Here is a 26,257-nt window from a genome sequence, read left to right as displayed (position 1 = left end):
CCCTATAGCCCCCTCCTCTCAATCAGTCATTCAACAGATACATGAGTACCTGCCAGAATCTGGAGACAAAGAGATGCATGGCCCCTGCCCACATGGAGTTCATAGTCTATAGGAATGACAAGTATCGAGTAATTACGAGTAGATGAACAAAAACCACAGAGGGCTACAGAAGTTCATACCCATGCCTACTAAAAAGACTATGGTACAAAGTATGTGGTCATATTAATATCAACTACCAAGGTCAAATCTATAAGCCCACATATTCAGGAGAAAACACAAACTAGGAAACACTAGCATCTCTGATATTGTATGTATATACTGGTGTATATACGTACAGAGGTCATTTTCCAAGCCCAGACAGGTTCTGATAAATAATTTTTTTCTAATACATTAACTGATTTACATAAAAAATATTACCCAGGCTTTACAGTTAAGTCAAATTAACAACATATATTCATTTAATCATCTTCATTTTAAAAGAATAAAACCTGAGTTCCTGGGTGGCTCAGTTGGTTCAATGTCTGACTCTTGGTTTCAGCTCAGGTCGTGATCTCCCAGTTTGTGGGATCGAGCCCTGATTTGGGCTCTGTGCTGACAGGGCAGAACCTGCTTGAGATTCTCTTTCTCCCTCTCTCTGCCTCTCCCCAACTCACATTCTTTCACTCTCTCTCAAAATAAATTTAAAAAGTAAATTAAATTAAATTAAAAAAAAACCTAAAATCTATAAATTCCGGTACTGCTTGGAAAAATCCAAGATTCCTGGTTGTTTTAACTATAAGATAGCTCTTTCACATAATAATTCTCTGATAGATGAACATTATACTCTAGAATAGGTTTCTCTGATAGATGAACAAACTTTATACTCTAGAATAGGTTTCTAAGAAGCAACTTCCTCGTTTGTATGAGGAAAGGGTCTGCCTTAGCCATAAGGAGCCCAGAATCTGGCTTCAAACCAACCTGGACTGGATTCCAGGTCTGTCACTTACTATACAATATCGAGCAGGTTTCTTAGCTCCTACAAGTCTTGATTTCTTCATCTGTAAAACGTGATAAAAATGGCTCACACGTCAAGGGAGCATCACAAAGATGAAATGAGAAAATACATGTAAAAGTGTTTAGCACCGTTCTTGACCCATAGTATACACCTAACCTACGGGAGCTGCCATTATTATATTATTACTATTCCTCTATGTGGTTTGAATATTGAAAAAAAGAGACAGAGAAAGAGAAGAAATAGTAAAGGGACAGTGTGTGAATGAAATGTTTGAAATTGTTAGGGAGAATGGTCTCAGAGGGCCCGGTGATAGCAGGAAGGTCAGCAGTGTGGGAAGAATCAGAAAAACCCTACATGTGGAGCCCTCATTGGAAAGGAGAGGACAAGCTGATAGGAGGGCAATAATTAGATAGCTAATTTGTGTTTAAGAGAAGAGAGAACTTCGGGCACGTGGGGGACTCAGTCAGTTAAGTGTCTGATTCTCAGTTTCAGTTCAGGTCATGATCTCAAGTTTTGTGGCTTCACACCCCACATCTGGCTCTGTGCTGACAGTGTGGAGCCTGCTTGGGATTCTCTCTCTCTCCCCCTGTCTCTGCACCTCCCCTGCTCACTCTCTGTCTCTCTCAAAATAAATAAGTAAACTTTTAAAAAAGAGAGAACAGAGGGGCACGTGGGTGGCACATTCGGTTAAGCATCTGACTTCAGCTCAGGTCATGATCTCACAGTTTGTGGGTTTGAGCCCCATGTCGAGCTCTGTGCTGACAACTTGGAGCCTGGAGCCTGCTTCAGATTCTGTGTCTCCCTCTCTGCCCCTTCTTCACTCACACTCTATCTCCCCAAAATAAGTAAACATTAAAAAAATTTTTTTAATTAAAAAAAAGAACAGAGAACTTCAGTGTGAGTGATTAAAACAATAATCCAACTCTGGTTTTCTCTCACGCCTGAGCAGCACTTAGAACACGTCAGTGGAGAGAAGAGACTGTTTAAACTAGCAAGTGTTTCCGTACCTGTCCTAACTGTCCTCATCTTCTATCGACAGGTATACATGAGCTTTAGGTAAATCAAACCTCGGTTCACAGGCACATGATAAAAGTCACAAGACGGAAGGGGACTCAGCAATTCTGGAAACTGGTGGTTTGCAAGTTTTTTAAGCCACAGAACCTTTTAACACAAGAAACAGATGAACAAAAAGGTAAAAATGTGCAGCTACTCAGACCCCAGCAGAGATGGGGTCCCAGAGGCCAGGCAGCTCGGGTCACCTGCCCACCCCCGCACACTGCCGCCCCTGAAGTACATAACCTGCTGCAGAGGCGTAGAGACTGATGGTCGGAGGGCAGAGGAGACTTCCACGAAGGAGCAACTGAAAGCACAGGTGGAAACAGAATCCGACCAGTTTTCCCATGGCCAGTCAGGTTCTCTTTTTACCACGAAATGCTACCCTCTTGACTGACGTACCAAAAAGGAGAAGAAGAAAGTAAACCATGTTTGAGAAGAATATGCCCCAGCATAGGAAAAAGTAAAAATAAATATGGAAGGCTGGTGAGCAGTAAAGTCTGGCACTGACAGCTTGGGCTCAACTAATCTGCACGGGAACAAAACGCTGCCCCATCCAGGGCCGACTCAAGCTACCAAAACAGTTTTTTGAATGTTAAAACAAATTAAGCCAAAAAAAAAAAAAAAAAAAAAAAAGGAAAAGAAAAGGCTTCGCAGTGAATTCACAGTGAATACCTAACAGATTCACATTTACAACTATATTGCATATGCATGCACACAATTACAGGGGAGGAAGTCTAAGCCACATTAATGGGACTGAGGGGGAATGAAAGAAGGGAGTGAACAGCCAACAAAATTAACTACAGTGACTAATGGATGAATTACAGTCTTATGATGCTGGGCATGATACAGTGTTTTGTTCTCAGAACCTCGGCTTAGATCATCTGGTTGTACTTTAAAGCGTCTGTATGCTAAAATCAAAGGTCAAGTTAAATGCTTGCTTCTTAGACTTGTATGTTGTGGAGTTCAGAGTTCATTTAAACACGGGTAAATTATTTTCTAAAGCACCATCACTTCCTCCTGTTTAAGAAACCCATGACATACATACAGTCTCAATAGCCAGCTTCTTCATGGCCTGTGCAAATTCAGTTTCCCAGGTGGCTCACTAGGCCCGAGGCTACGGCTGTACAAACCAGAAGATGGGGAGAAATCCTGTGGCCCTGCAGCCCGTGAGACTCCATTATTCTGCATTGCATTTTCACCTTTTCATTGCATAAAAGGAGGATTTATAGGCTCCAGAGAGAAACTACCCAGTCGTTCGACACAGATTATGTGCTGGCATTAGGCACATCACATCCCTTAAGAGCATCTCACCTCCTCTAGCTTAAAAACCGCTCCGATGTGTGGCTGGATGCACCCTTGCTGGCAGTACTGAAGAGCAGAGGACAGGATTCTGGAGAAGATGGGAAAGTTCTGCTCTTTGTATCGGCCCCAGTAAAGCCCCATAGCAGAGACATTCTTCAGGAGCAGAAGGTTGGCCGGCACAGAAGCAATGGTTCCTCCAGCAAAACCCACCACCACAATCCTGCCCTCCCAGGCCAGGCTGAGGGAAGAAAAGAGAAGAAGAAGAAATTATACAAAGCAATGTATATTCACATTCATTGGAATGGCTACTATAAACAACAACAACAACAACAACAGGAAATAACAAGTGTTAGCAAGGATGTCGAGAAACTGGAACCCTCATGTACTGTGGGTGGGACTGTGAAATGGTTCAAGTGGAAAACAGTATGGAGGTTCCTCAGATAACTAAAAATGGAACTTACCATACAATCAGGCAATGCCATTCTGGGTCTCTATCCAAAATAATCGAAAACAGGGTCTTTTTCTTAAACTTTTTTTAAAGTTTAGTTATTTACTAGAGAGAAAGAGAGAGCATAAGTGGGGAAGGGACAGAGGGAGGGAGACACAGAATCTAAAACAGGCTCTAGGCTCTCAGCTGTCAGCACAGAGCCCGACGCGGGGATGAACTCACGAAATCCGAGATCATGACCTGAATCGAACTTGGACACTTAATTGACTGAGCCACCAGGCACCTTGAAAATAGGATCTTGAAGAGACAGTTTTACTCCCACATTCATAGCAGCACTATCTACAATAGCCAAGAGGTAGAAACAACCCAAATGTCCCTGAACTGATAGATGGATAAACAAAATGTGTTATATACATACAACAGAATATTATTCAGCTTTAAAAAGGAAGGAAATCCTGGGGCACCTGGGTGGCTCAGTCGGTTGGGTGTCCGACTTCAGCTCAGGTCACGATCTCGTAGTTTGTGAGTTTGAGCCCCGTGTCGGGCTCTGTGCTGACAGCTCAGAGCCTGGAGCCTGCTTTAGATTCTGTGTCTCCCTCTCTCTCTGTCCCTCCCCTACTCACACTCTGTCTCTCTCTTTCTTTCTCTCTCTCAAAAATAAATAAACATTAAAAAAATTAAAAAAAAAAAAAAGGAAGGAAATCCTGTCACATGCTATGTCATAGATGAACCTTGAGGACATCATGCTAAATGAGATAAGCGAGTTACAGAAAGACAAATACTGTAGGCTTCCACTATTTTGAGGGATCTAAAGTAGTCAAAGTCATAAAAACAGAAAATAAAGTGGTGGTTACCAGGGGCTGGGTGGAGGGAGAAATAGGAATTGTTTAATGGGTAAAGAATTTCAGATTTGCAAGATGAAAAAAACTGTGGAGATCTACCTCGCAACAATATAAATATACTTTATGCTATGGGACTATATACTTAAAAATGGTTAATATAAAAAATAGCTACTATAGCAAATTTTATGTTACGTGTTTTTTTTTTTAGCCACAGTAAAAAGTGTAGAATGAAAAAAAAAAAGCAATCTACATTAATTCATAGAGATAAAAAGTAGAAGTTATCAGGGAGGTGGGGGGAGGGGGAGAGGGGCAGTTATTATTTAACAGGTATAGAGTATTAGTTGGGGACAGTTACACAACATTGGGAGCATACTTAATGTCACTGAATTGTACATTTACAAGTGTTTAAAATGATAAGTACTAAGTTATGTATATTTTACCACAACTTAAAAAAGCAGCATGCATTAAACCCCCAGCTAGGAATTTCTCTTAACTTTATACAAACTGGCAAGGGTGACCCGCCCTGTATCGCTCTGCATTCTTCAGTAGAAACCATAAAAATAAGTCATAAGCAAGACAGTAGGAGGCCAGAGGAATGAGCCAGTTTTATAAGAGGACCGACTTTAGAATTAAGGCTAGGGGAGCACGTAGGTGGCTCAGTCAGTTAAGGGTCTGACTTCAGCTCAGGTCATGATCTCACAGTTCCTGGGTTCGAGCCTTACGTCGGGCCCTGTGCTGATAGTTCGGAGCCTGGAGCCTGCTTCTGATTCTGTGTTTCCCTCTCTTTCTGTCCCTCCCCTGCTCATCCTCTAACTCTCAAAAAAAAAAAAAAATTAAAAAATTAGAAAAAAAAAAGAATTAAGGCTATCTATTTAACTACTCCTCTACTTCATAGAAGGAAACATTCTATATGCTATACTTCAAGACAACTCAGGGATGTCTGGGTGGATCAGTCAGTTAAGTGTCTGACTCTTGATTTCTGCTCAGGTCACGATCTCACGGTTCATGGGATCGAGTCCCACCTCTGGCTCTACACTGTCAGCGCAGAGCCTGCTGGGGATTCTCTCTCTCCCTCCCTCTCTACCTCTCCCCTGCTTGCTTGCTTTCTCTCAAATAAAAATAAATTAATTAATTAATAATAAATAATAAAAAAGACAACTCAGTTTGAAGATTTTGAACTTAGGAACAGTGATAAAAAGATAGGTACCTTAATGAAACATCATTTGCTTTGTAAAAAAGAAAACTTACTTTAGGAGTCCTTTAAGTTATGTGCTTCTCTAGAGAATTTTGAATAATCTATAAAAATTCACACAAGTTTTCTGCAGCCCATTCTGAGAAGCACAATACAGTTTCACACTAAGCAAGAAGTTATAAAAATGCATTTTATAAACATCTTTGATCCAAAATGCATATATATTTGTTTGGCTTTTGCTTTTTGCTTTTCTTCATTAGAGGGAAGTAAGAAGTCATTGGCACAACACTTTTACCCATTACCTAGAAGGCAAGAGAAAGGTAAGAGTTAGGAGCTCTCTGTCCTGGCTCTCCATTGAGTCAACACACCCCTTCCTTTGCTTCTGTAAGCACAGTACCCAGCACAGTGCAGTGATGCTCAGGGGCTATAGAACCAACTGGTTCCCTTCTGCGGGTAAGGTATTCTCTCTGCTTCTGTTTCCTCAACTTTAAAATGAGATAAACCAGGGACACCCAGGTGCCTCAGTTGGTTGAGCGTCCAACTTAGGCTCAGGTTGTGATCTCACAGTCCGTGAGTTCGAGCCCAGCATCGGGCTCTGTGCTGACAGCTCAGAGCCTAGAGCCTGCTTTGGATTCTGTGTCTCCCTCTCTCTCTGTCCCTCCCCTGCTCACACTCTGTCTCTCTCTCTCAAAATTAAACATTAAAATAATAATAATAATAATAATAATAATAATGATAAAAATAAATAAAAACAGAAGGACAATTGGTGTGGATACAACAGTCCCACTTTAACTCCAATGATTTTCTTTTAATAAAACAAGCCAAGGGGCACCTGGGTGGCTTGGTTGGTTAAGCGGCCAACTTCAGCTCAGGTCATGATCTCGCGGTCTGTGAGTTCGAGCCCCGCGTCGGGCTCTGTGCTAACAGCTCAGAGCCTGGAGCCTGTTTTAGATTCTGTGTCTCCCTCTCTCTCTGCCCCTCCCCTGTTCATGCTCTGTCTCTCTCTGTCTCAAAAAAAACAAAAACAAAAACAAACAAAAAAAAAAGAAGTTAAAAAAAAAAAAAAAAAACAAGCCAAGGAGACACCTAGATTGCTGGCTGCTTCTGAAACCAGTGAGATCAAAAGAGTCTACACTTGGGTGCACAGATAGCTAGGGAACGGCCATGCCAGTCATTCTAACATCTGAACGATGATCTCAAGAATTACCCACACTATGTATATAAAGTAGTTAATGGAGGCCGGCATAGCTGAATTTAACACATGAATAATTTCTAAAGCATTCGATATTGCTAACTAGAGAGTCTACAGTCATTTTTTGGATATTTTCCAGTTGGATATCTTGTTTTTCTATATTTAAGCATTTCCTGATTTTCCCTCTGCTTCTATTGCTTTTCACCCTCCCACTCAGCTGTTCTCGTTGATGCCAATGCCTATAGGAAAAGTGAGCAGCAAAAATGGAAGAGAAGCAAGGCCAGAAGGAAGACGGGTCTAGAAAGGTTTCAGCAGATCCCCAGGTCCAGCCCCCTCTGGGAAGACCACTACATGCACCTGTGGAGAGCCTCCAGGAAGACATCTCCTCCCACAGCGTCGATGACCACGTTCACCCCATCACTGCCCACCAGCTTCCTCACTGCCTCCTTCAGGCTGCCCTGACTATAGTTCACGATGGACTGTGCACCCTTCCGCATCGCCAGCCTGCACTTCTCGTCACTTCCGGCTGCAGCTATTACCTGCAGAAAGAATACAAAGCTTTCGACGATCCAGAATATGTATCAAAAGGGGTTCACCCCACCCACTCAGCCTCCAACCACAAAGAGTACTAAACAAGGAAGCCAACGTCACCTTGCTACGCTAGCATCAGCCTCAATCCCACACGTCAGGGCCAACAGACAGCACCATCACACTGGCCCCTCTGTCCCCCCCACTCCCACTGGCCATGGGATCCACATTTCCGGGAATCCTGGAATGCCAATGAGTCTGGCTAGGAGATGGTTCAGGGGACACTCAGAAAGTCTTACCCAATGGGGCGCCTGGGTGGCTCAGTAGGTTAAGCATCCAATTCTTGATTTCAGCTCAGGTCATGATCTCACGGTTCATGAGTTGCAGCCCCATATCAGACTCATGCTGACAGTGCGGACCCTTCTTGGGATTCTCTCTCTCCCTCCCTCTCTCTCCCCACCCCGCCCTCAAGTGCTCTAGCTCAAAAAAAAGAAAAAAAAAAGTCTGAAAGTCTTCTCCAAATATGAATTAAACCACCTTTTAATGAATACCTACTATGAGTCAAGTAATAAAGATACCCAAGCTTAGAGTCAAGGTAGCAAGATAAAGCAGTATGATGATGGGGAAGTACAGACAGCTTCAGAAGTGCAGAGGAGAGGTATCCAATCTAGACCTAGATCACAAAAGGCTTCCCAGAGAGTAAAACATGACTCAGTGGAAAGATCTTGAAGTTGGAAAGACCTGAATTCAAATCCTGACTCTGCTACTAACTAGCAGTGTTACCTAAGACAAATTACTTACCAAGAAATAATACTTACTTAATGTTACTATGTGCCAGGTACTATCCTAAATGCTTTATGTATATTAATAACTCACTTAGTCTTATCTTAATAGCCCAATGATACACACGCTATTAGCATCCCCATTTTAGAGATAAAGAAACAAAGGCAAAAGAAGTTCAGTAACTTGCCCAAGGTCACAGAGTTAATGGGAGGCAGAACTGGGATCCAACCCCAAGTAATCCATCTCCAGAGTTCATGCTTTTAACCTCTATTCTGTCCACCAGCTTCCCTAAACTTACCCCATCTATAAAACAAGATTTATTTTTAAAATCAAATGGGGGGCACCCGAGTGGCTCAGTCGGTTAAGGGTCCGACTTCGGCTCAGGTCATGATCTCACGACTCGTGAGTTTGAGCCCCACGTCAGGCTCTGTGCTGACAGCTCAGAGCCTGGAGCCTGTTTCAAGTTCTGTTGTCTCCCTCTCTCTCTGCCCCTCCCCTGCTCATGCTCTGTCTCTCTCTCAAAAATAAGTAAACATTAAAAAGAGTTTTTAATCAAATGGAATACTGTACATAAAGCACTTGGAAAACAAAGTGTTAGATAAATTGACTCTATTGTTACACATACACAATCACTTATTCCATTTAAACCTCATAAGAACATTATGGGGGAGGTATAATTCCTCCCATTCTATAGATGGAGACCCAGATCTAGAGGTTGAGTAATTAACCCAGAATTAGCCAGGCAGTTAAGTGGTAGAACAATTATGCAAACCCAATGCTGCCTGCCTCCAAAGCCCATGCTTTTCCACTCCACCACTCTGGGAGAAAGCCATGCTGAAAGCCTGGCAAAGATGGCCATGGGCCACACTGTGAGGAGGCTGGGGTTTGGAAGTCTCCAGAAGTCCTTCTAACACGTAAGTACCGCCTAAAAGTGCCTCATCACTGGATAGCACCCACCAGCCTGAGCAGTTTGGCCCCAAGGTGACATCCAGAACATGCATTCAAACACACAAGGACATCAATGCCCTTAAGATATTTCACACTCACCCATGACTCTTTGAAACTAAAAGCTACGCTCAGATACTCCCCAGGGGAACCCTCAAGTAGCTGCAAATTCACTGACGGTCATCAGCACACAGTGCCACAGAGGGCTGACACCAGCCTAGGGTCTGGGACTTAAGGCCAATCTCGCTTCTCACAAGGTGCCAGGGAGGCCTGACACGAATCATGGTCTCCCTGGTGGCTCACCTTCTTTATCTGTGAAATAGGGGTAATAAACACATTACCCATCTCCCAGGGGTGTGTTAGGATCCAAGGAAAGATAATTGGTGTGGAGGCACTTTGAAAGCAACATGAAATGCTGTGAATGGAAGGTGTTCTCAAAACAACCCGTTAGAAGTAGGTGGCCTGACGAGATTTCTAAAGTTGTTTTTATTATTTTGCTGTTGTTTGCATTTGCTTAAAACAGTTATGGCTGCTAAAGAAAATACAGCTTGGGTTAATTTTAATATCTGAATCAAAATGAGTTTTTCTCTCTACTTAACCTACTATAATGATCTAAACAAATGGTGCAATTTTATCTTCCACGAAATGTTAAATAGTCAGTGGTTCTAGACAATGAGACTAATTTTGGTCTCCCCACTGAGAGGTGCTAAAAGCTCTAGCTTTGACATGAAATGTGTTAATATTCCATGGAGAGCCTCCTGGTGCCTAAGATTGCTTTCAGAACTCACATGTGCTTCCCCAAAAGAACCTAATGCGAGAAAGGAGAGGGGCCACCAGAAGAAATTCCAAGGCAATCCAGTTATCTCCAAACCTGTGTATCTTCATGCCTTCTGGATACCCCAACTGCACGTTCCACAGAAACCTCACATTTAATGCCTCCAAACCTGAGCTCACCAGTTCCTCCTGTCTTCTCAAGTGCAATAAATGGCAAATCCACACGTTAACCTAGTTTGCTCCTTCCCACTCAATGTCTAATAATAACCGGATCCCTTTTTAAGAGATTCTCGCCGACATGCCGTGCCCTCTAATAGGCGTGCTGCACGTGTAATTTCAATATTCCCACAACGACCCTATGAGGAAAGCTTTATTTTACCAATGAGGAAACTGAAGCAATTAAGCGAGAGGCAGAGTTGGAATTTGAACCTAGGTCAGACTAATTTCAAAGTCCTTGTTCCCTCAACTGTATTAGGGAATGCTCTCCCGGCATCAAACTCTATTCTTTTCTACTTCAATATCTCTCAACTCATTGCTTCCAGTGCCTCGGTTCCAGTATCATCACCTGTGGCTTGGATCACCCCCAAGAGGCTGCTCTACATGCCTCCAGACCACCCCTGACTTTGCCGCATTCCTCATCCCCCCTGCTACCAGAATGAACTTTGCAAAATGCAAATACAATCATGGTACTTCCTAGTTTAAAGTCTTTAATAGCTCTCGATGGCTTCCAATAAATGTTCAAATTCTTCAGCGGTGCATGATCTGGTCTCTGCCCACCTCCCTGGAGTCACCTCCCACCATTCCCCACACAGACCCTTTGTTCCACAGATGCTACCAGCAATTCCCTGAATGCAACATGTGACATTCCATGTCTCTGTCCTCTGATCTGCCCTTCCACCACTAAAATGGTCCTCACTTCCCTTCTTCCTCCGTTCAACTGCTACCAGTCCTTCAAAAGTCAGCTTAAATGTCTACTCTCTCCAAGAAATCCTCCTCATCTGATACCCACAGCCTCAGAGTGATACCCCTACAGGGACTTGGGTCTTTCGTTCCTTTGTTTATTCTTTCATTTAAGAAATAGTTATTCGGGGTGCCTGGGTGGCTCAGTTGGTTACGTGGCTGACTCTCCATTTCAGCGCAGGTCTTGATCTCAAGGTGGTAAGATCAAGTGCGTCAGGCTCAGTGCTAAGCGTAAAGCCTGCTTAAGATTCTCTCTCTCCCTCTCTCTCTCTGACCCTTCCATGTGCACTCATGTGGTCACTTGCTCTCTCTCAAAAAAAAAAAATTATAGGGGCGCCTGGGTGGCTCGTTCGGTTAAGCGTCCAACTTCGGCTCAGGTCATGATCTCGCGGTCCATGAGTTCGAGCCCGGTGTCGGGCTCTGTGCTGACCGCTCAGAAACTGGAGCCTGTTTCAGATTCTGTGTCTCCCTCTCTCTCTGACCCTCCCCCGTTCATGCCCTGTCTCTCTCTGTCTCAAAAATAAACGTTAAAAAAAATTTTTTTTTTTTAAATATGTAAGAAATAGCTATTGAGTGCCTGCTATGGTCTAGGTACCATGCCAGGTGCTAGGACTACAATAATGAGCCAAAAAAAACACTATTCCTGCCTTCATGGGGATTACAGTCAAGTAGGAAGGAGGCACTAATCCAAAAATGACAAAAGTAAAGGCTAGACCACACACTGAGTGTACCATGAAAGAGACGTACAGGATGCTATGAGACCATATACAAACAGCCAGGGGCTGGGATGTGGGGACAGATTACCATTTCCTGAGGGACAAAGAATACTTCCCTGAAAATATGACATCTGAGTTTAAATTTGAAGTGCGGGGGCAGACAGTTCAGAAGAGCATTACAGGTAGAGGAAATGGAATCTGCAGAAGCCACGGGGCAAGTCAGGCCTTGCCAGGTTTTGGTAACCAGAAGGAAGAATGATCTACTCCAAGGTCCCCTCATCAGTCTGCAGGCAAACAGATGGCAAGACCCTAATCTGGGTTACTTTATCTCCTCAGTGCCTTGCGCGTGATACTCATGAATGAACGAATGAATATATTCTATCTAGGTTTGAAAACTGGAGGAATGATTTTTTTTTTTTAATGTTTATTCATTTCTCGAGAGAGAGAGAGTGGAAGCAGGAGAGTGGCAGAGAGAGAGGGAGACACAGAGTCGGAAGCAGGCTCCAGGCTCTGAGCTATCAGCACAGAGCCCGACGCGGGGCTCAAACTCACGGACCGCGAGATTGTGACCTGAGTGGAAGTTGGACACTTAACCGACTGAGCCACCCAGGCGCCCCAGGGATGACTTTTTTTTTTTTTTAACAGAGAATCTAACATGCAAATACCTTAGCCTGAAGAACATTTGTTGCCACATCTATCACTGCAAGGCCTGTGGCTCCAGCTGCTGCTGTCACTAAAACAGTTTCTCTGCCAGAGAAAGATGAATATTACTTCAGAAAGCTTCAAAAATCATGCAACCGTATGATTTCATGAACATTTTAAAGCCAGAAGAGAACTTCGAGGCCATTTCACTCAACCCTTCACGGACACCCACTCTCCAGACTTTGGAGATGGGTTATGTATGTGACTGCTTGACCTGTGCGAATTTGGTCTGGTTGAAGACTTCCCAGGAAAAATATTCCTTAATCTCTCTAGAGGTTTCTCTCCAGAAATTCTGCCCTAGAATCATTCTCACGTTAAACGTTGCTGAATTTTAGAAGGCGTCGATCATGTAATGGTCACTGCTCAATTCAATGCTCAGGCTCTCTAAAAAGGGCAAGAGGCATATTATTTCAGGTAAAGTGAAATAAATTCTGTACGTTTGAGTTTGAAATACCCCAGGTAGGCACACACAACCAAGCTTCACAGAAACAAATGCCACAGGACTCTGTTAAAACCAGACTGGAGCGAGTTTACATAAACCAACTCTAAAATTTAAGGTTTGCTAGGAGGTGATCTCGAGTGGCCAGGTTTGAAAGACAGATCTCTCCCAATTCCTATTGGCCAAGTTCACAGTCTACCATTCCATCTCAGACAAAAGGATATCCCCACTATCAACAGACCCTTCTCTTGGGTCACTACCTTCCTTTGGCCCTTCCTCACATAGACTGGACAGGGAGCAGAGAGGAAGGGGCAAGGCCTTGGTGGGCACTTCTCATATCAGACAGAGATATCACCTAGCCCTCTGTTGTCTACGTAGTCTCTTACCCAGGCCGAGTACAGGCCCGATGCTCCAAGGCCAAAATAGCAGTGACATAAGAGACAGGCAAGGTAGCAGCTTCTCGGAGGGGGACCCCTTCTGGAATCTGCCACAGTGTCTATAAAAAGAGATAACAGTAACTTAGGGATTAAGCACATGTACCTGTTCACAGAGGCTTCTCAGTAAATATTATGATCTGATTGACTGACTGATTCGCAAGGAAACCAAGCTTGTCAGGAACCATGCCCAGGGTAGAAGTTAAAACCAAGCAAGCTGCGACAGAGTTCAGAACTTGGGTGTACGAGTCTTCGAAGATCCTAAGGCTGGCATCTGGCTCAGGAAGGAACCCACTTTCAAAGGATGGAACCACACTGTCATGGGGATGAACTGGAAGGTTCTATACAAATTTTACCTGAATAAAGCTGTGAAAAAAAGTGTATGCTATTCACCACTAGGGGCCACCGTTCCCATCCTGTACAACCCCACCCCTCCACCCTGGCTGGCTCCATGCCCAGGACTCTTTCACAAGCTTCACGCAGGGGAGAAAGCTATTGTATCAAGCTCAATGCCTCAAACCAGTTTTTCTACCCAAACTACCTATGGTCCGATTGGACAGCCAACCAGCTGCTCCAGGCAGGCCTCAGAAAACAAAATGCCCTTCTTCCTTACACCACTCCACACAAACAAAGCTCTGTGCGAGGGTTGTCACACCAATATAGAAAATGGGTTTAGCATTCGAAAGAAAGAAGTGCTTGGCTGAGAAACAAATACAAATACAAAAGAGAATACAAATACAAAAAAGAGGGAAAGAAGGCTAACAAGAAATGAGAGCTAGGTGGAAATTAAAGAGAAGAAAGGAGGAAAAAAGTCTCCAAACATGAATATTGAGAGGTGGGGATACCTTGTGATCAATGATGCATTCTTCAGCCATTCCATTAAAGCCACTCACGCCAATAACTCGATCTCCCTGAAGAGAAAATACCATTAAGGGCACGTTCAAATGCACAGCCTTGCCATTTACCTCTTCCCAAATGCACCAAAACAAAAAAGAAAATCTTTCTTTCTGACCCCATAAGACACAGATTTGCCTGAATCATCTATTCAGAGTTAATGTTTAGTAAATAATTCAGCCACCTCCTCAATATCCCCACCAGGATGCCAAGACAGTAGGAGCACATTTTGGACAATGACAGGACAGTGTAAGGAAAAAGTTGATAGGAATTAGCATCCCAGGGTTATTTATTTTTTTTTCCACAAGAGGCTGAAACTTGAGAATTTTCTCTCCTCTCAGTAACTGAAGCCTGAGGTGCTGCCTTCTTTAGTAATAAAAAGTTTTACGGAGCCAGGAACTTCCACTGGCTTCCTGCCTCCAATTGAGAATTAGCTTCCTCCCCCTCCATCTCGTTTTCGCTTTGGTGTCTGTTGGCGAAGGCCAAGAGAAGCAAGACCCTTCAGCTACAAATGAGGTTAGCACGTTTCTCACAGCTACACACACATCAATTCCCTGGATTTCAACTTATTTACCTCTTTCACTGTGCTGACATCTGTGCCTGTCTCCAATACTGTCCCCGAAAACTCCATTCCTAAGACAAATTGTTTAAACACTAGGTTATCTATAAAGCCTGGCACCATGGAGATGAAAAAAACGTGATCAACAGGCCATCCTGTCAGCTTTCTAGAGCTGAGAGGGCTTAAGTGTTCCCCCACCACCCAGGCTAGAGGGGAAGAGCTTCATACCCAAGGCACAGGAAAGTGAACTTAAGATTTCATGATCACAACCTGAAAAGCTATGGCAGTCCTATTCTTACCAGACACAAAGGAAAATTTCAAGAATGGGCAAAAGCACAGAGAATCACAGGTACACAAGTACTTTTTTTCTTTTTAACATTTAGGGGCACCTAGTGGCTCAGTCGGTTAAACGTTTTCTTCGGCTCAGGTCATGATCTTGCGGTTTGTGAGCTCAAGCCCCGCGTCGGGCTCTGTGCTGACACCTCGGAGCCTGGAGCCAGCTTTGGAATCTGTGACTCCCTCTCTCTCTGCCCCTCCCTGGCCAATGCTCTGTCTCTCAAAAAACAAATAAACCTTAAAAAAAATTTTTTTTAACAGTTATTCATTTTTTGAGAGACACGGTGAGTGGGGGAGGGGCAGAGAGAGAGGGAGACACAGCATGTAAAGCAGGCTCCAGGCTCTGAGCTGTCAGCACAGAACCCGACACGGGGCTCGAAACCATGAACTGTGAGATCATGACCTGAGCTGAAGTCGGACACCTAACCGACTGAGCCACCCAGGTGCCTCTAGCACACAAGTACTTTTGATCTTGCTCACTGGGGCTTTGGGCTCCCTACAGCACCCCCCTTACAATGTTCATCAGATTGTATTTATCTGTTTCCAGTTCTCCTCTTGAGGGCTATGAGGACATGAACTATATTTATTCATAAGTACTTGGCTCAGTTTGGATGAACTGATGTAGTCTGCTCTTTCCTCTTCCACCTCCAAAATTTCTGAATTTAATGATCACATATTTCCCACTTGAGCTTCAAGAGGAATAACTCAGTTGAGTATGACATTCCCCACCCCCATCCAGCATGTCAGCAAATGCAAACAGAGGGAAATGGTTCCAAATGTTGAGACACAACCAAACACCCCAAGGCCAAAACACAGCAACTATTTTGCAATCGCTGTATCCTTAACAGTATATGTCTATATAAAATATACATGTACTCTATACACAGTGAGCTATACTTCTATCTCTTTAAATAAATTTCAACAACAAAAAGCAGTCATTTGTCCACATATTCAGGATCTAAATGTAATCAGATTGGGCGTAATTAAAATCAGACAGTGGACTGCTAGAAATGTATAAACTCTTTTTCTTATTTCTGATTCTTTGATACTAGATTTCTTTAGGAATGTGTTTGTGAGGACTGAGAGCTTTAGCTGCCAACAGATGTTTATGATCCTTCAGTGAAAAAACAGAGGCACTAACAAGGAATGAAAGGGAATGATGAGGGCCAGTGAGGATTCTGATCAGAATTCTGGTGGACATGGTATGTAAAACTTCATTTGTTCATTTCCTCATTTTTAACGTTTATTGAGGATCTACAATGAGCCAGGCACAATGCTAAAAACAGGGATATAACTAGGGGGCAAAACAGGTATAGAACCTTCCCTCAAGGAGCTCACTATCCAGAGCTCCTTTTTTTTTTTTTTTTTAATGTTTATTTATTTTTGAGAGAGAGAGAGAGAGAGAGCACATGCACTGGAGGGGCAGAGAGAGAGGGACAGAGGATCTGACAGCGCAGAGCCCGATGCGGGGCTCAAACTCACAAAATGAGATCGTGGCCTGAGCCAAAGTCAGATAATTAACCATCTGAGGCACCCAGGTGCCCCCAGAGCTTCTTAATTAGTGGTGAGGCTGATATATCAGAGGCATCACTGCTGTCAGGCAAGCACCACCGGGGGTCGTACCCGAGGTGAAGCACATGGTTCTGAAAACTCTGTATCTTCTTTCCCAACCGGTCACTTGGTCCCTTCAGACTCACCAGGTGTGAAGGGAAGTTGAGGCTTTTCCTGATACTGACCACGGCAGACCAAAATATCAGCAAAATTAACTCCACAGAAATGGACATCCACTCTGACCTACAAAGGAAACGCAGTGGCAAAGTGGAGCGGTGTGCATCCATGGAGACAGAGTTCGGTCAATTACACCAAAATATCTTCTGAATGTCTACTGTATGCCAAGAATATATGCGAAGTGCCAGTGTGCAATCATGAGACAACCCGGACAAGGTTCTTGCCTTCGTGGAGCTAGGAGTATGGTAGAGAAGATAGATATCAAACAAATAATTGTGATGATTTATTTGCTAAATTACAACTCCTACAAAAAAAATGTTATAGAAACATATGGTGCTATGAAAATGCATCATGGTGTGGTTTGACCTTTTGGAGACGTCAGGAAAAACATCTCTGAGTAAGTAACGCTGGAACTAGGAACAGCTAAGAGTTAACCATTCAAAAGAGGAGAGGGAAAGCCTGACACGACCAAAAGCGACGGCATGTCCAAAGGCCCTGTGATGGGAACAAAAGAAAAACCAGTGAGCTTAGAGCACAAAGAAGAGAAAGAGATGGGGCTACAGAGCAGGGACCACACACACCATCCAAGGGTCCACAGTCTTTACTGAGGATCTTAGTCTTCACAGTAGGAGCAGTGGGCAGCCATTAAAGGATTTGAAGCGGAAGGATAACATGACCAGCTATTGTGGGGATCAGCAATTACCCTGGAGGCTGGTTCTAGATCCCCAGCTTCTGTGTTTCATGACCGTGCTAGAGCAGAGGCAGGCCTGAAGCAGTGTAGCCCACACTCTTGTAAGCCGGTGGTTCTCCAAGTCTGGTTCCAGAACCACCAGCTTTACTGCTACCTGGGAACTTAGAAATTCAAATTCTCAGGCCTCACCCCAACCTAGGGAATCAGCAACTCTGGGGACAAAGCCTAGCAATCTGCTTTAACAAGTCCCAGGTGATTTTGACACCGGCTGAAGTTAGAGAACAGGGCCAAGAAACAGGAGGAAACGAAGGCTGCGAGACAGAATCGCTGACATCCGTCTACGTGCTTGCTTCCATTTCCAGTTTAGTGCAGAGGTGGCCATGTTGGTGAGAAGGCGTCTCCATGGGCAAAATGCATCCATTCAACAATGTGTTGAGCGCCTGCCGTGTGCCAGGCACCATTCCAGAGTATGAGGATTTAACGGTGAGTAAACTCACATAGACCCAACTCTCATGAGCTAATTCCTTCCCAGGCAGTGTCTGGGCAAATAACAGAACAAAGGAGCCCAGCCTTCAGCCCGCCCACACTGCGTGCATGACACATCAGTTGTTGACATGCATGCCACTCTTAGGTCCTCAAGCCACTCCACCTTGCTTCGGGGATGAGTCAAGAATAAATGTCTTTCAGCACCCAAATCCCAGGGAGCAGGCTGCCATCACACACCCGCCCAAATAATCCATTTGGCAACAGGGTCCCTGTTAGTGATGCTTCTGGGCTGCAGCCGCATTTCTGCCTCTCACCAGGGATCCCTGACAGTAAGGCTCACTGTTCGCTCCACCTTGTCAGAGGTTCTCATTCTCCATTAGAGATGACACTGTGTCACCAGAGTGGTCACCGTGGTCACCCGGCAGGGCCAAAGTGACTTCCACATTTCGCCGGAAACGCCCACAATCCTAAACTAACCCCACCCCAAATCACTGCGCTACACCGAAGGAGGGCACAAGGCACATATTTAGGAAGAATTATAGGACAGATGTTACCGGACTGGTCTGGGGGAGGAGAAAGGACAGATCAGGAAATGCTTAACGCTGAAGAGGAAGCCATTGATGGGGTCCATTTATGTTTGTTAAACCAATAACCTGATGCGGTCATGAAAAGTCGTGTGCAAATCAGAATTGTCTCTTTCTAAGGCAACAGCTCTGGAGCCTTCAGAAAGAGGCCTGCGTTTGAATTTGGGGGAGCAATCTTCCTTCAGCACTTGTGGCCTTTTTGTGAACCCTGAAAGGGCCCTTCCCTCCCAGCACAGAGTTGCGCTCCAGTCTCCCGGCCTCCCCCTAGCTGAGCACTTGGGAACTCCGTTCAGGACGGAAGCCTGCGGAGCGTGTGGTGGCTGCCAAGCGGAGAGCGAAAGTGGGTGTCAGGCATCCCGGGGACAGGCCAGTCACCATCCTACCTCGTGAGGCCGGACGGGGCGGGAGGCGACCTCCTCGATGGCCAGGGGCTGCTTCAGCTCGGCGCAGAGCGCGGCGCGGTAGTGGCGGCCGCAGCCAGGCCCGGCCCTCCTGCAACACAGAGCAAGGGTCGGTTACTACCCACCCCCCGCCCGCGGTTGTCTGACTTTCGGAGCGCAGGGGGAAGTCGGGGCACCACCTGCGAAGCCACACCCGAGGGAGGCACCGTCCCCAAGCCACGGCCGCCATGGCCCGGAGCGGAGAGGCGCGGAGGGGTGGCCCGGGGTGGCAGGAAGCGCGGGACAGCGCCGGCCCCGCCCTGGCCCCCGGGATCGCGCGAGAGCGTCCCACCCGGCTGACCCCTGTGGCCGGAACCGCGCCCGGGCCACCCCTGGGCCACCACATCCGCGGGGCGCCGTGCGTCCCCAAGTGTCTGAGCGGGGTGCGCGGACCCCGGGGCGCCCGAGCCCCTAAGGCCCCTGGCTCCCTGGTGGTGGAGCCCGCTGGAGAGGAAAGAAAACAGTAAAAGCAATAGATCATCCGACCTTAAGCTATTGTTCACATTTTGCTAGCAAATTTGGGAGACTTTTAAAACCACACTTGGTGACATTTAAATAGCGGTTGTTGGGTCCTCTGCACTTGGGAAATCCTAAATGCGCAGGTAAAGGCTTTAATGTCTGCATCAGCACTTTACTGGAGTTCAATTCTTGTTACTAATTTTCTCACACTTGCACGACTATTAACATAAAACTGTACGGTTAGTAGTTGATCCATTGTTGAATGATCATACACAGATCCAAGAAATATTTTCGATTAAAGTCAGGCCCAAAGCTGGTCGTTTTTTATGTTCCTGATGCCTGTATTATGCCTGGCACATAGATGGTCAATAATTGACCCAGTGACTACAGAATTCCTAAGTGAACAGGAATACTCTGGAAAAACTGAAAACTTAACAATATGATCGGTGAAATATTATAAAACTGGGTAGATTTCTAACAGTAACCAAATAGCAAGAGAAGCACGTTTTCCTGGGAAGAATATTTCATTTGACAGGTGGCTTTTAAACACAGCTCGATGTCTTTCGAAGAGATCTGGTCAAGGAACACAGCCTCTCAGTTTCAAGCCCGGCTCTAGCACCTGTCTGTGGTTTCATGCCACCTTTGGCAGGACACCTGATGACTGTGGGCCCCAGTATCCTCCGCTACAAAGGGAAAGCATGGGACCGGATAATTCCCAAATTCCTAAATCCTCTTTCTATGTTTTGGTGAAAATAATGGTCCAAGATAGCAAATGACCTGGAAGGAATGATCAGGAATGGAATAAAGGGAAAATAGCCAACATGAAGTAGCAATGAACTTCTGAGATTATGGCCTAGAAGCTTTGGTGGGAAAGGAATCCAAGAACTAGATCCCTAATGTAGTAGCAACTCACTGTTATTTTAAGAGCACTCACAGAGAATTTGAAAAGTCATTTTAGCCTCTGACCGCCTCAGGAGGAAACTCAGGCCGAAGAGGAGCGAGGACGACAAAGTGAGAAGACGAGAAAACATTCTGGTTGCCAAATAACAGTGAGCAACAGGAAATCTCAAGTCTATGAAGTGCGAAACAAGCGTCGATTGTTCTGAGGACAAAATGAGTTGTTACATATGGAAAATGTTTTGTAAAATATTAGGTATTTATATGAGATATAAAGCAAGCAATTTTTAGTTGAACTCCTTGAAAGCAGCAACCGTTTCTTCATATCCTTTATGTTTTAAGTACTTTGCACACGCAACCCTTTTAGGCATTTAACACATGTTTATCTAATGAATTGTTGGATGAGCGTTCAATTATCTTGTGTCAATATTCCAGATAATTGAAAATATCTTTAAGCATCAAGTCTTTTCTTTTCGATTAAGTATTTTTATGGAGATTTTTCTCTATTGTGCTTTTCATGATATCCTTGTCATTCTCAGAGAATATGAAAATTAGTGAGTTTTGGGGAAATCTATCAATACTGCCTTCTACATTTCTAACGGTATCTGAAGAAAATAGTGAAAGTCCCTTTAAGAAGACTCTTGAAGGGAGATGAAAGTATCTTAACTAATTGAGGTGATTTGAAGCATTTATATGCAAAATCACTTTCACATTTCCAAAGAGCTTCAAAGGTAAGTGACAGGGCAGCAACAGTAGTTGCTATAGTAGCAAAAGAAATATTTAGCCTATCCATCAAAGTGCTGCCATCACACCATTCCGTCTAGTTTTTGTTATCATTTCTGGTTATTTTGTTTTAATTGAGGGTACAGCGGAAGAGTGGACAGGAAGAATAAAATTTGAGCCCTGAGGAAGACTAAGACCAAGCAGCTATATCTGAGCCGATCGGTCCTCTGAGAAGAAAAAATCCATAGCTGCCCTGCAAACCAGTTTGAGGGGCTCATTAGGAAGTAAAAGAGTAACAGATGACTCTTCCTTCTGGTACAACTCACATGAAGAGATAATATTTAACATCCAGAAGCTGCTGGAGGACAGAGGAGGGAGAAGAAAGCCAGAGCTGAATACACAAACAGCTATATTTTCACAGAATAATGGACAAATGATATACAAACAATATAAAGCACTGAACAGGACTATGCTGAAGATGTAAAAGTATCCCCGGAGTTAAAATGCTTTTTCCAGGGGCACCTGGGTGGCTCAGTTGGTTAGGCCTCTGACTTCGGCTCAGGCCATAATCTTGAAGGCCATGAGTTCGAGCCCTGCGTCGGGCCCTGTGCTGACAGCTCAGAGGCCGGAGCCTGCTTCGGAATCGGTGTCCCCTTCTCTCTCTGCTCCTCCCCCGCTCACACTCTGTCTCTCAAAAATGAACAAATGGTAAAAAAAAAAAATTTTAATTTTTTTTTTAATCTTTATTTATTTTTGAGAGAGAGACAGCATGTGAGCAGGGGAAGAGCAGAGAGAGAGGGAGACACAGAATCTGAAGCAGGCTCCAGCCTCTGAGCTGTCAGCACAGGGCCTGACGTGGGGCTCGAACTCATGAATTGTGAGATCATGACCTGAGCCGAAGTCGGACGCTCAATTGACTGAGTCACCCAGGTGCCCCCCCGCCAAATTTTTTTTAAATAGATATAAATCATTACCTTCTGCCACAAGTACGTCCTCCAAGATTCCTGAAGTGTGTGGGAGTAGTTTGCCTTCTCACTGAATTCCTGCAGATTGTTCTTTCTGATTGTTGCAGTTGGGATTAACTTTTATCAACCACAGGGATGAACTTTGGTTATTGATACACATAATACATATTGACCTTCCTTTCTATTCCAAGAACTGTGTAAGATTTGCTATGTCACTTACTTGCTCCAACATTCGTGGAGTCATAGAATTTCAGAGCTGGGATTGATCTTGGAGATAATTCAATCCAACTGCTTCATTTACAAGCGAGAAAGAGGAGGCTAAGGGAGAGACTGGTCCAAGGTCACGCTGCGAGTTAGTGGCAAGAGTAGTGTCAGGATCTGGCTGTCCTGATTTCCTGTTTGCTTCTCTTTCTACTGAGCTTTTTGGAATTCACTTGGCGTTATACATCATCATCATAATATTTCACATTTTCATAGCATTTCATAGGTTGCGAATCACTGTCGCCCAAATTGTTTCACCCTGCCGTTCTTAACTGGTAACATTACAAACCAGTCGCTAAGTGCTTTTGCATTATTTCATTAGCTCTCACAATAGTCCTACTACTGGTATACTGTTTTCCCTCTCTTATGGATCAGGAATGTAGGCTTAAGGAGGTTAAGTAAGTAACTTGCCCAAGGCCACGCAGTTAGGAAATGGAGCCATTTAGAAGCCTCCTAATTGCCTGATGCTGGAGCTGCAACACGGTATCCGGGTATCCAGCTGCCCACTGTGCCTCCCCTCACAACCACCCTCCAGAGCAGACGAAGGAGGTTTTGATACGTTTTAAAGCCATGCTTTGCTTGTAGTTTTAAGCTTAATTGTATGGGAATTTTACAGTAGTTCCAGCCTAGAAAATGGACGAATTCCCTGAGGGAGAGAATATAGAGAAAGCTGCCTCCAGGGATGCCTGGAGTTAAGAGACAAGAGCAGGAAGAGAACATATAATTAGGAGTTACTACCCTATTCCGTGTAGCCATAAACTTGAAAATGCATTGATTTCATTTAAATTTATAGCATGTGAGATAAAAACTGTGACTATGTGAAGTAGTTTTTACTCACACACACACACACACACAGGATTTTAATGAAACAATGTGCTGACTAGGTTGCCATCGCTTAGGCAGGTACCAGCAGGCATTTGGGCTAAATTCCTGGCACCCGGATGGGCCAATCTGGAAGCAGTGATGACGTGGACAATGGCTGCCACGGCCCCGCAAACTAACCACCGGTGCTTGACGCAGGGATCTATTTTCCACCTTCAACCATAATTATGGAACCAGTTTACAAGTTCCCAAGCATTCTGGCAACTTTATGAAACTTTTCCAACCCCTCCTCCCCCAGAGAGAACAAATTCTTCCCTTCCATATGTCTTCCCAAAGAACTTTGTAGAAACCTGTATTAGCTTGCTAATTTCATTGTTCGGGTAGTATTTATTTGTCTTTCTATTCCAGCAGCTAAGCTGTGAGCATCGTGGATGGTTGTGAGACCAGCAGAGCAAAAATAATTTGGGCCTTGGAATCATGTGTACCTACGTGTGATTCCTGGCTTAGCTATGTACTTATTGTGACCTTCGGCAAGTTATTTCATCTCTCTGGGCTTCCATACACTCATGTGTAAAGTGAGCATAGTAATCCCCACCTCAGGTGGTACTTGTGAGAATTAAACAAGGTAAGAGAGGACATGGCAGCACCCAATAAATGGCAGCTCCTACTATGAAGACAGTCCCTGCCCTTGAACCTCTCACCATCTAATGGAGCGAGGCACATTTAATTAGGCATCAGAGATGCCAGTGATAGGTACTGTGACAGAGGGCTACAAAGGGGGCTGGGACAGCACAGGGGAAGGTCAACCTCCCCCAGCTGGAGACCATCATTTCAAGAGAACCTCCCAGAGGAAAGATGAGGAAGAATTCAGCAGACAGTAGGCACAGCTAAGTGAGTCCCAGGCAAAGGAGTGCAGGAGAGAGAATGTAACATGTTCAAGAAATTGTAAGTGGTCAGCTATGACTGAAGTTATGGCTTGAGCTGGCTGGTGAGTGTTGAGAGACCAGGCTGCGGAAGCAGATAGTGATGTAGAAAGGGCATAGGTTTTGGAGTGGGGCAGTCGGGAATCCCGACTTCACCCACTTCCCAGCCACATATCCTCATCCAAGTCTCTGTTGCCCCATTTGAAAAGTGATTGTGATTACATGAGCTAATGTATGTAAAGTACCCGACCGAGAATATACATTTAAGTGATAGCAAGTATTACTTATCACTATTTATCTAGAATGAACTTGGTGGTTGGTCCAAAGGACACCCTCATTTTGATTGAATCAATGAAAGGATGAATGAATGGGCGAATTCATTCACTTTATACATATTTATTAGATACCATCGATGTGCCAGACACTATTCTAGGCCCTGGGGATACAGCACTAAACATAACAGACAAAAATCTCTGCCCTAGTGGAACTTGCAGCTCATAAATGAAGAAGGAAGGAGAGCCTGGGGGGCTCAGTCAGTTAAGTGTCTGACTCTTGGTTTCGGGTCAGGTCATGATCTCGAGGTTTGTTCGAGTTTGAGCCCCACATTGGGTTCTGTGCTGACGGCACAGAGCCTGCTTGGGATTCTCTCTGTCCCTCTCTCTCTGCCCCTCCCCTGTTCGCTTGCTCTCTCTCCCAAATAAATAAACTTAAAAAACTATAATAATAATAAATGAAGAAGGAAAAGGGGGCCACTGGTCATCACTGGTTGATGAAAAGCTGATCAACTGACAAAGCAAGGTTCCAAGAGGTCTGGATGTGAGCCCCACCTCCTAACAATAAGAAGGCTTGTGCCCCTGCCTTAATGCTTCTCACTTATCAGCCCCCGGCTTCCTGTTGTGATCCAGGAGGACTGGTGAGTTGTGTTGTTGGCAGGAAGAAATGTCAAGGAGGGCTCATTCATCCCTGGGCTCTAAGTCTAAAGCTGTGGCAAGAGGAAGTAGGAAAGCAGCACACACACAAAAAGGCTCTGGAGAGGGAGACTTGCCTATCAGAGCCTCCAAGTGATAAGGGAGATAAGGGAGATTTGCCCAACTCAGCAGCCTTGTGATGTGTGGAGATTTTATTTCAATAGCAGGATAATCATATTTCACCGTGTGTATCTCTTTACAAAAAGGGTTCACCTAGGGGGATCTCATTGAATCCTCAGAAGAACTCTACTTGGTAGGAATTAACCCTATTTAATCCCATCTCTCGCCTTTAACTGCTCCCTCTCCACTGCCTCATGCCCTGGGGTATAGAACCACGCCCAAGTTCAATTACAGACAAAAACAACAATGACCTTCCTTCATCCCTCATCCCTCTCCAGCCGACACCCTATTCAATCTCCTCCCCACAGTCAAGAAAGCAGCTCCGTTACTCTCCTTGCATTCGGTCTCCTCTGGGATCTTCCCCTAAGTGCCCTGAAGTTCTTGCTGCAGTCACTATTGATGCCCAGTCAGTCCAATGGATGCCAGTCATCAGCCTCCAGTAGCATTTGGTCTCTGTGAGTTCCCTCCTACTTAGCCCTCTCCTTCTCAGTCTTGCCCTTTCCACCTCCCACCACCCTTCTCTCTCTCTACGTGAACTCTCTTTTCTTCTTCAAGATCCTGCTCAAACTTCCCATCTGTGGGGCCTCCCTAACCACAGTATCCCCACCTCTCACCTCTTGGTTTTCTCCCCCACCTCAGAAAGATGCATAGTCCCCTCCTCTTGCTCTCTTGGCTCCAGCCAAGCTCCGGCAAAGCATAGATCACGTCGTGTTGGGACTGTTCGTGTGGCTCTGCTCCCCAGCAAACTATGAGCAACTTCAGGACAGAGCCAGTGACTTCCCCATTTCTGCGTTCTCAGGGCCTGGCCCAGGGCCTGGCACATGGTAGACATGTAAACTCCTTGGGTTTAGAGGAGTTTTGCAAATTCTCAAGAATCAAACAGCTAACACGTGATAAACCCGAGTCTTCTGACTTTATTTTTTTTTAAAGCTTTTTTTTTTAAATTTTTCTTTTTTTAACGTTTATTTATTTTTGAGACAGAGAGAGAGCATGAACGGGGCGGGGCAGAGAGAGAAAGGGAGACACAGAATGGGAAGCAGGCTCCAGGCTCCGAGCCATCAGCCCAGAGCCCGACGCGGGGCTTGAACTCACAG

At 44.8% G+C, this 26,257-nt stretch overlaps 1 protein-coding gene across 8 annotated transcripts in view; it reads right to left on the bottom strand.

Moving 5' to 3' along the window:
- The window catches only part of LOC106985104 (quinone oxidoreductase-like protein 2), a 33,596-nt gene extending 14,282 nt beyond the window's left edge, over window positions 1–19,314 (bottom strand). For 5 of the 8 annotated variants that reach the window (XR_008293301.1, XR_008293302.1, XM_027074292.2 and 2 more), the window contains exons 1-9: window positions 19,166–19,314; window positions 18,969–19,077; window positions 16,794–16,890; window positions 14,776–14,834; window positions 14,153–14,218; window positions 13,260–13,369; window positions 12,398–12,479; window positions 7,384–7,565; window positions 3,362–3,590 (exon numbers count right to left, since the gene is read on the bottom strand). Coding sequence is in view for 4 of the 8 variants with exons in the window: in XM_027074292.2 (XP_026930093.2) it covers window positions 3,362–3,590; window positions 7,384–7,565; window positions 12,398–12,479; window positions 13,260–13,369; window positions 14,153–14,218; window positions 14,776–14,834; window positions 16,794–16,890; window positions 18,969–19,077; window positions 19,166–19,215 (984 nt within the window). In the remaining 4 variants the exon portion in view is untranslated. Of the gene's footprint in view, window positions 1–841; window positions 2,441–3,361; window positions 3,591–7,383; window positions 7,566–12,397; window positions 12,480–13,259; window positions 13,370–14,152; window positions 14,219–14,775; window positions 14,835–16,793; window positions 16,891–18,968; window positions 19,078–19,165 lie in introns of those variants that run through there. The other 3 variants (XR_003425500.2, XR_003425499.2, XM_053209606.1) reach the window with 3 other exon arrangements.
- Between the last annotated feature and the right edge of the window lie 6,943 nt (window positions 19,315–26,257).

The sequence above is a fragment of the Acinonyx jubatus genome, chromosome E4 (genome assembly GCF_027475565.1).
Source record: "Acinonyx jubatus isolate Ajub_Pintada_27869175 chromosome E4, VMU_Ajub_asm_v1.0, whole genome shotgun sequence".
NCBI lineage: Eukaryota > Metazoa > Chordata > Mammalia > Carnivora > Felidae > Acinonyx > Acinonyx jubatus.
Note: the sequence above shows the minus strand (reverse complement) of the source record. Positions and strands in the feature narration are given on the sequence as shown.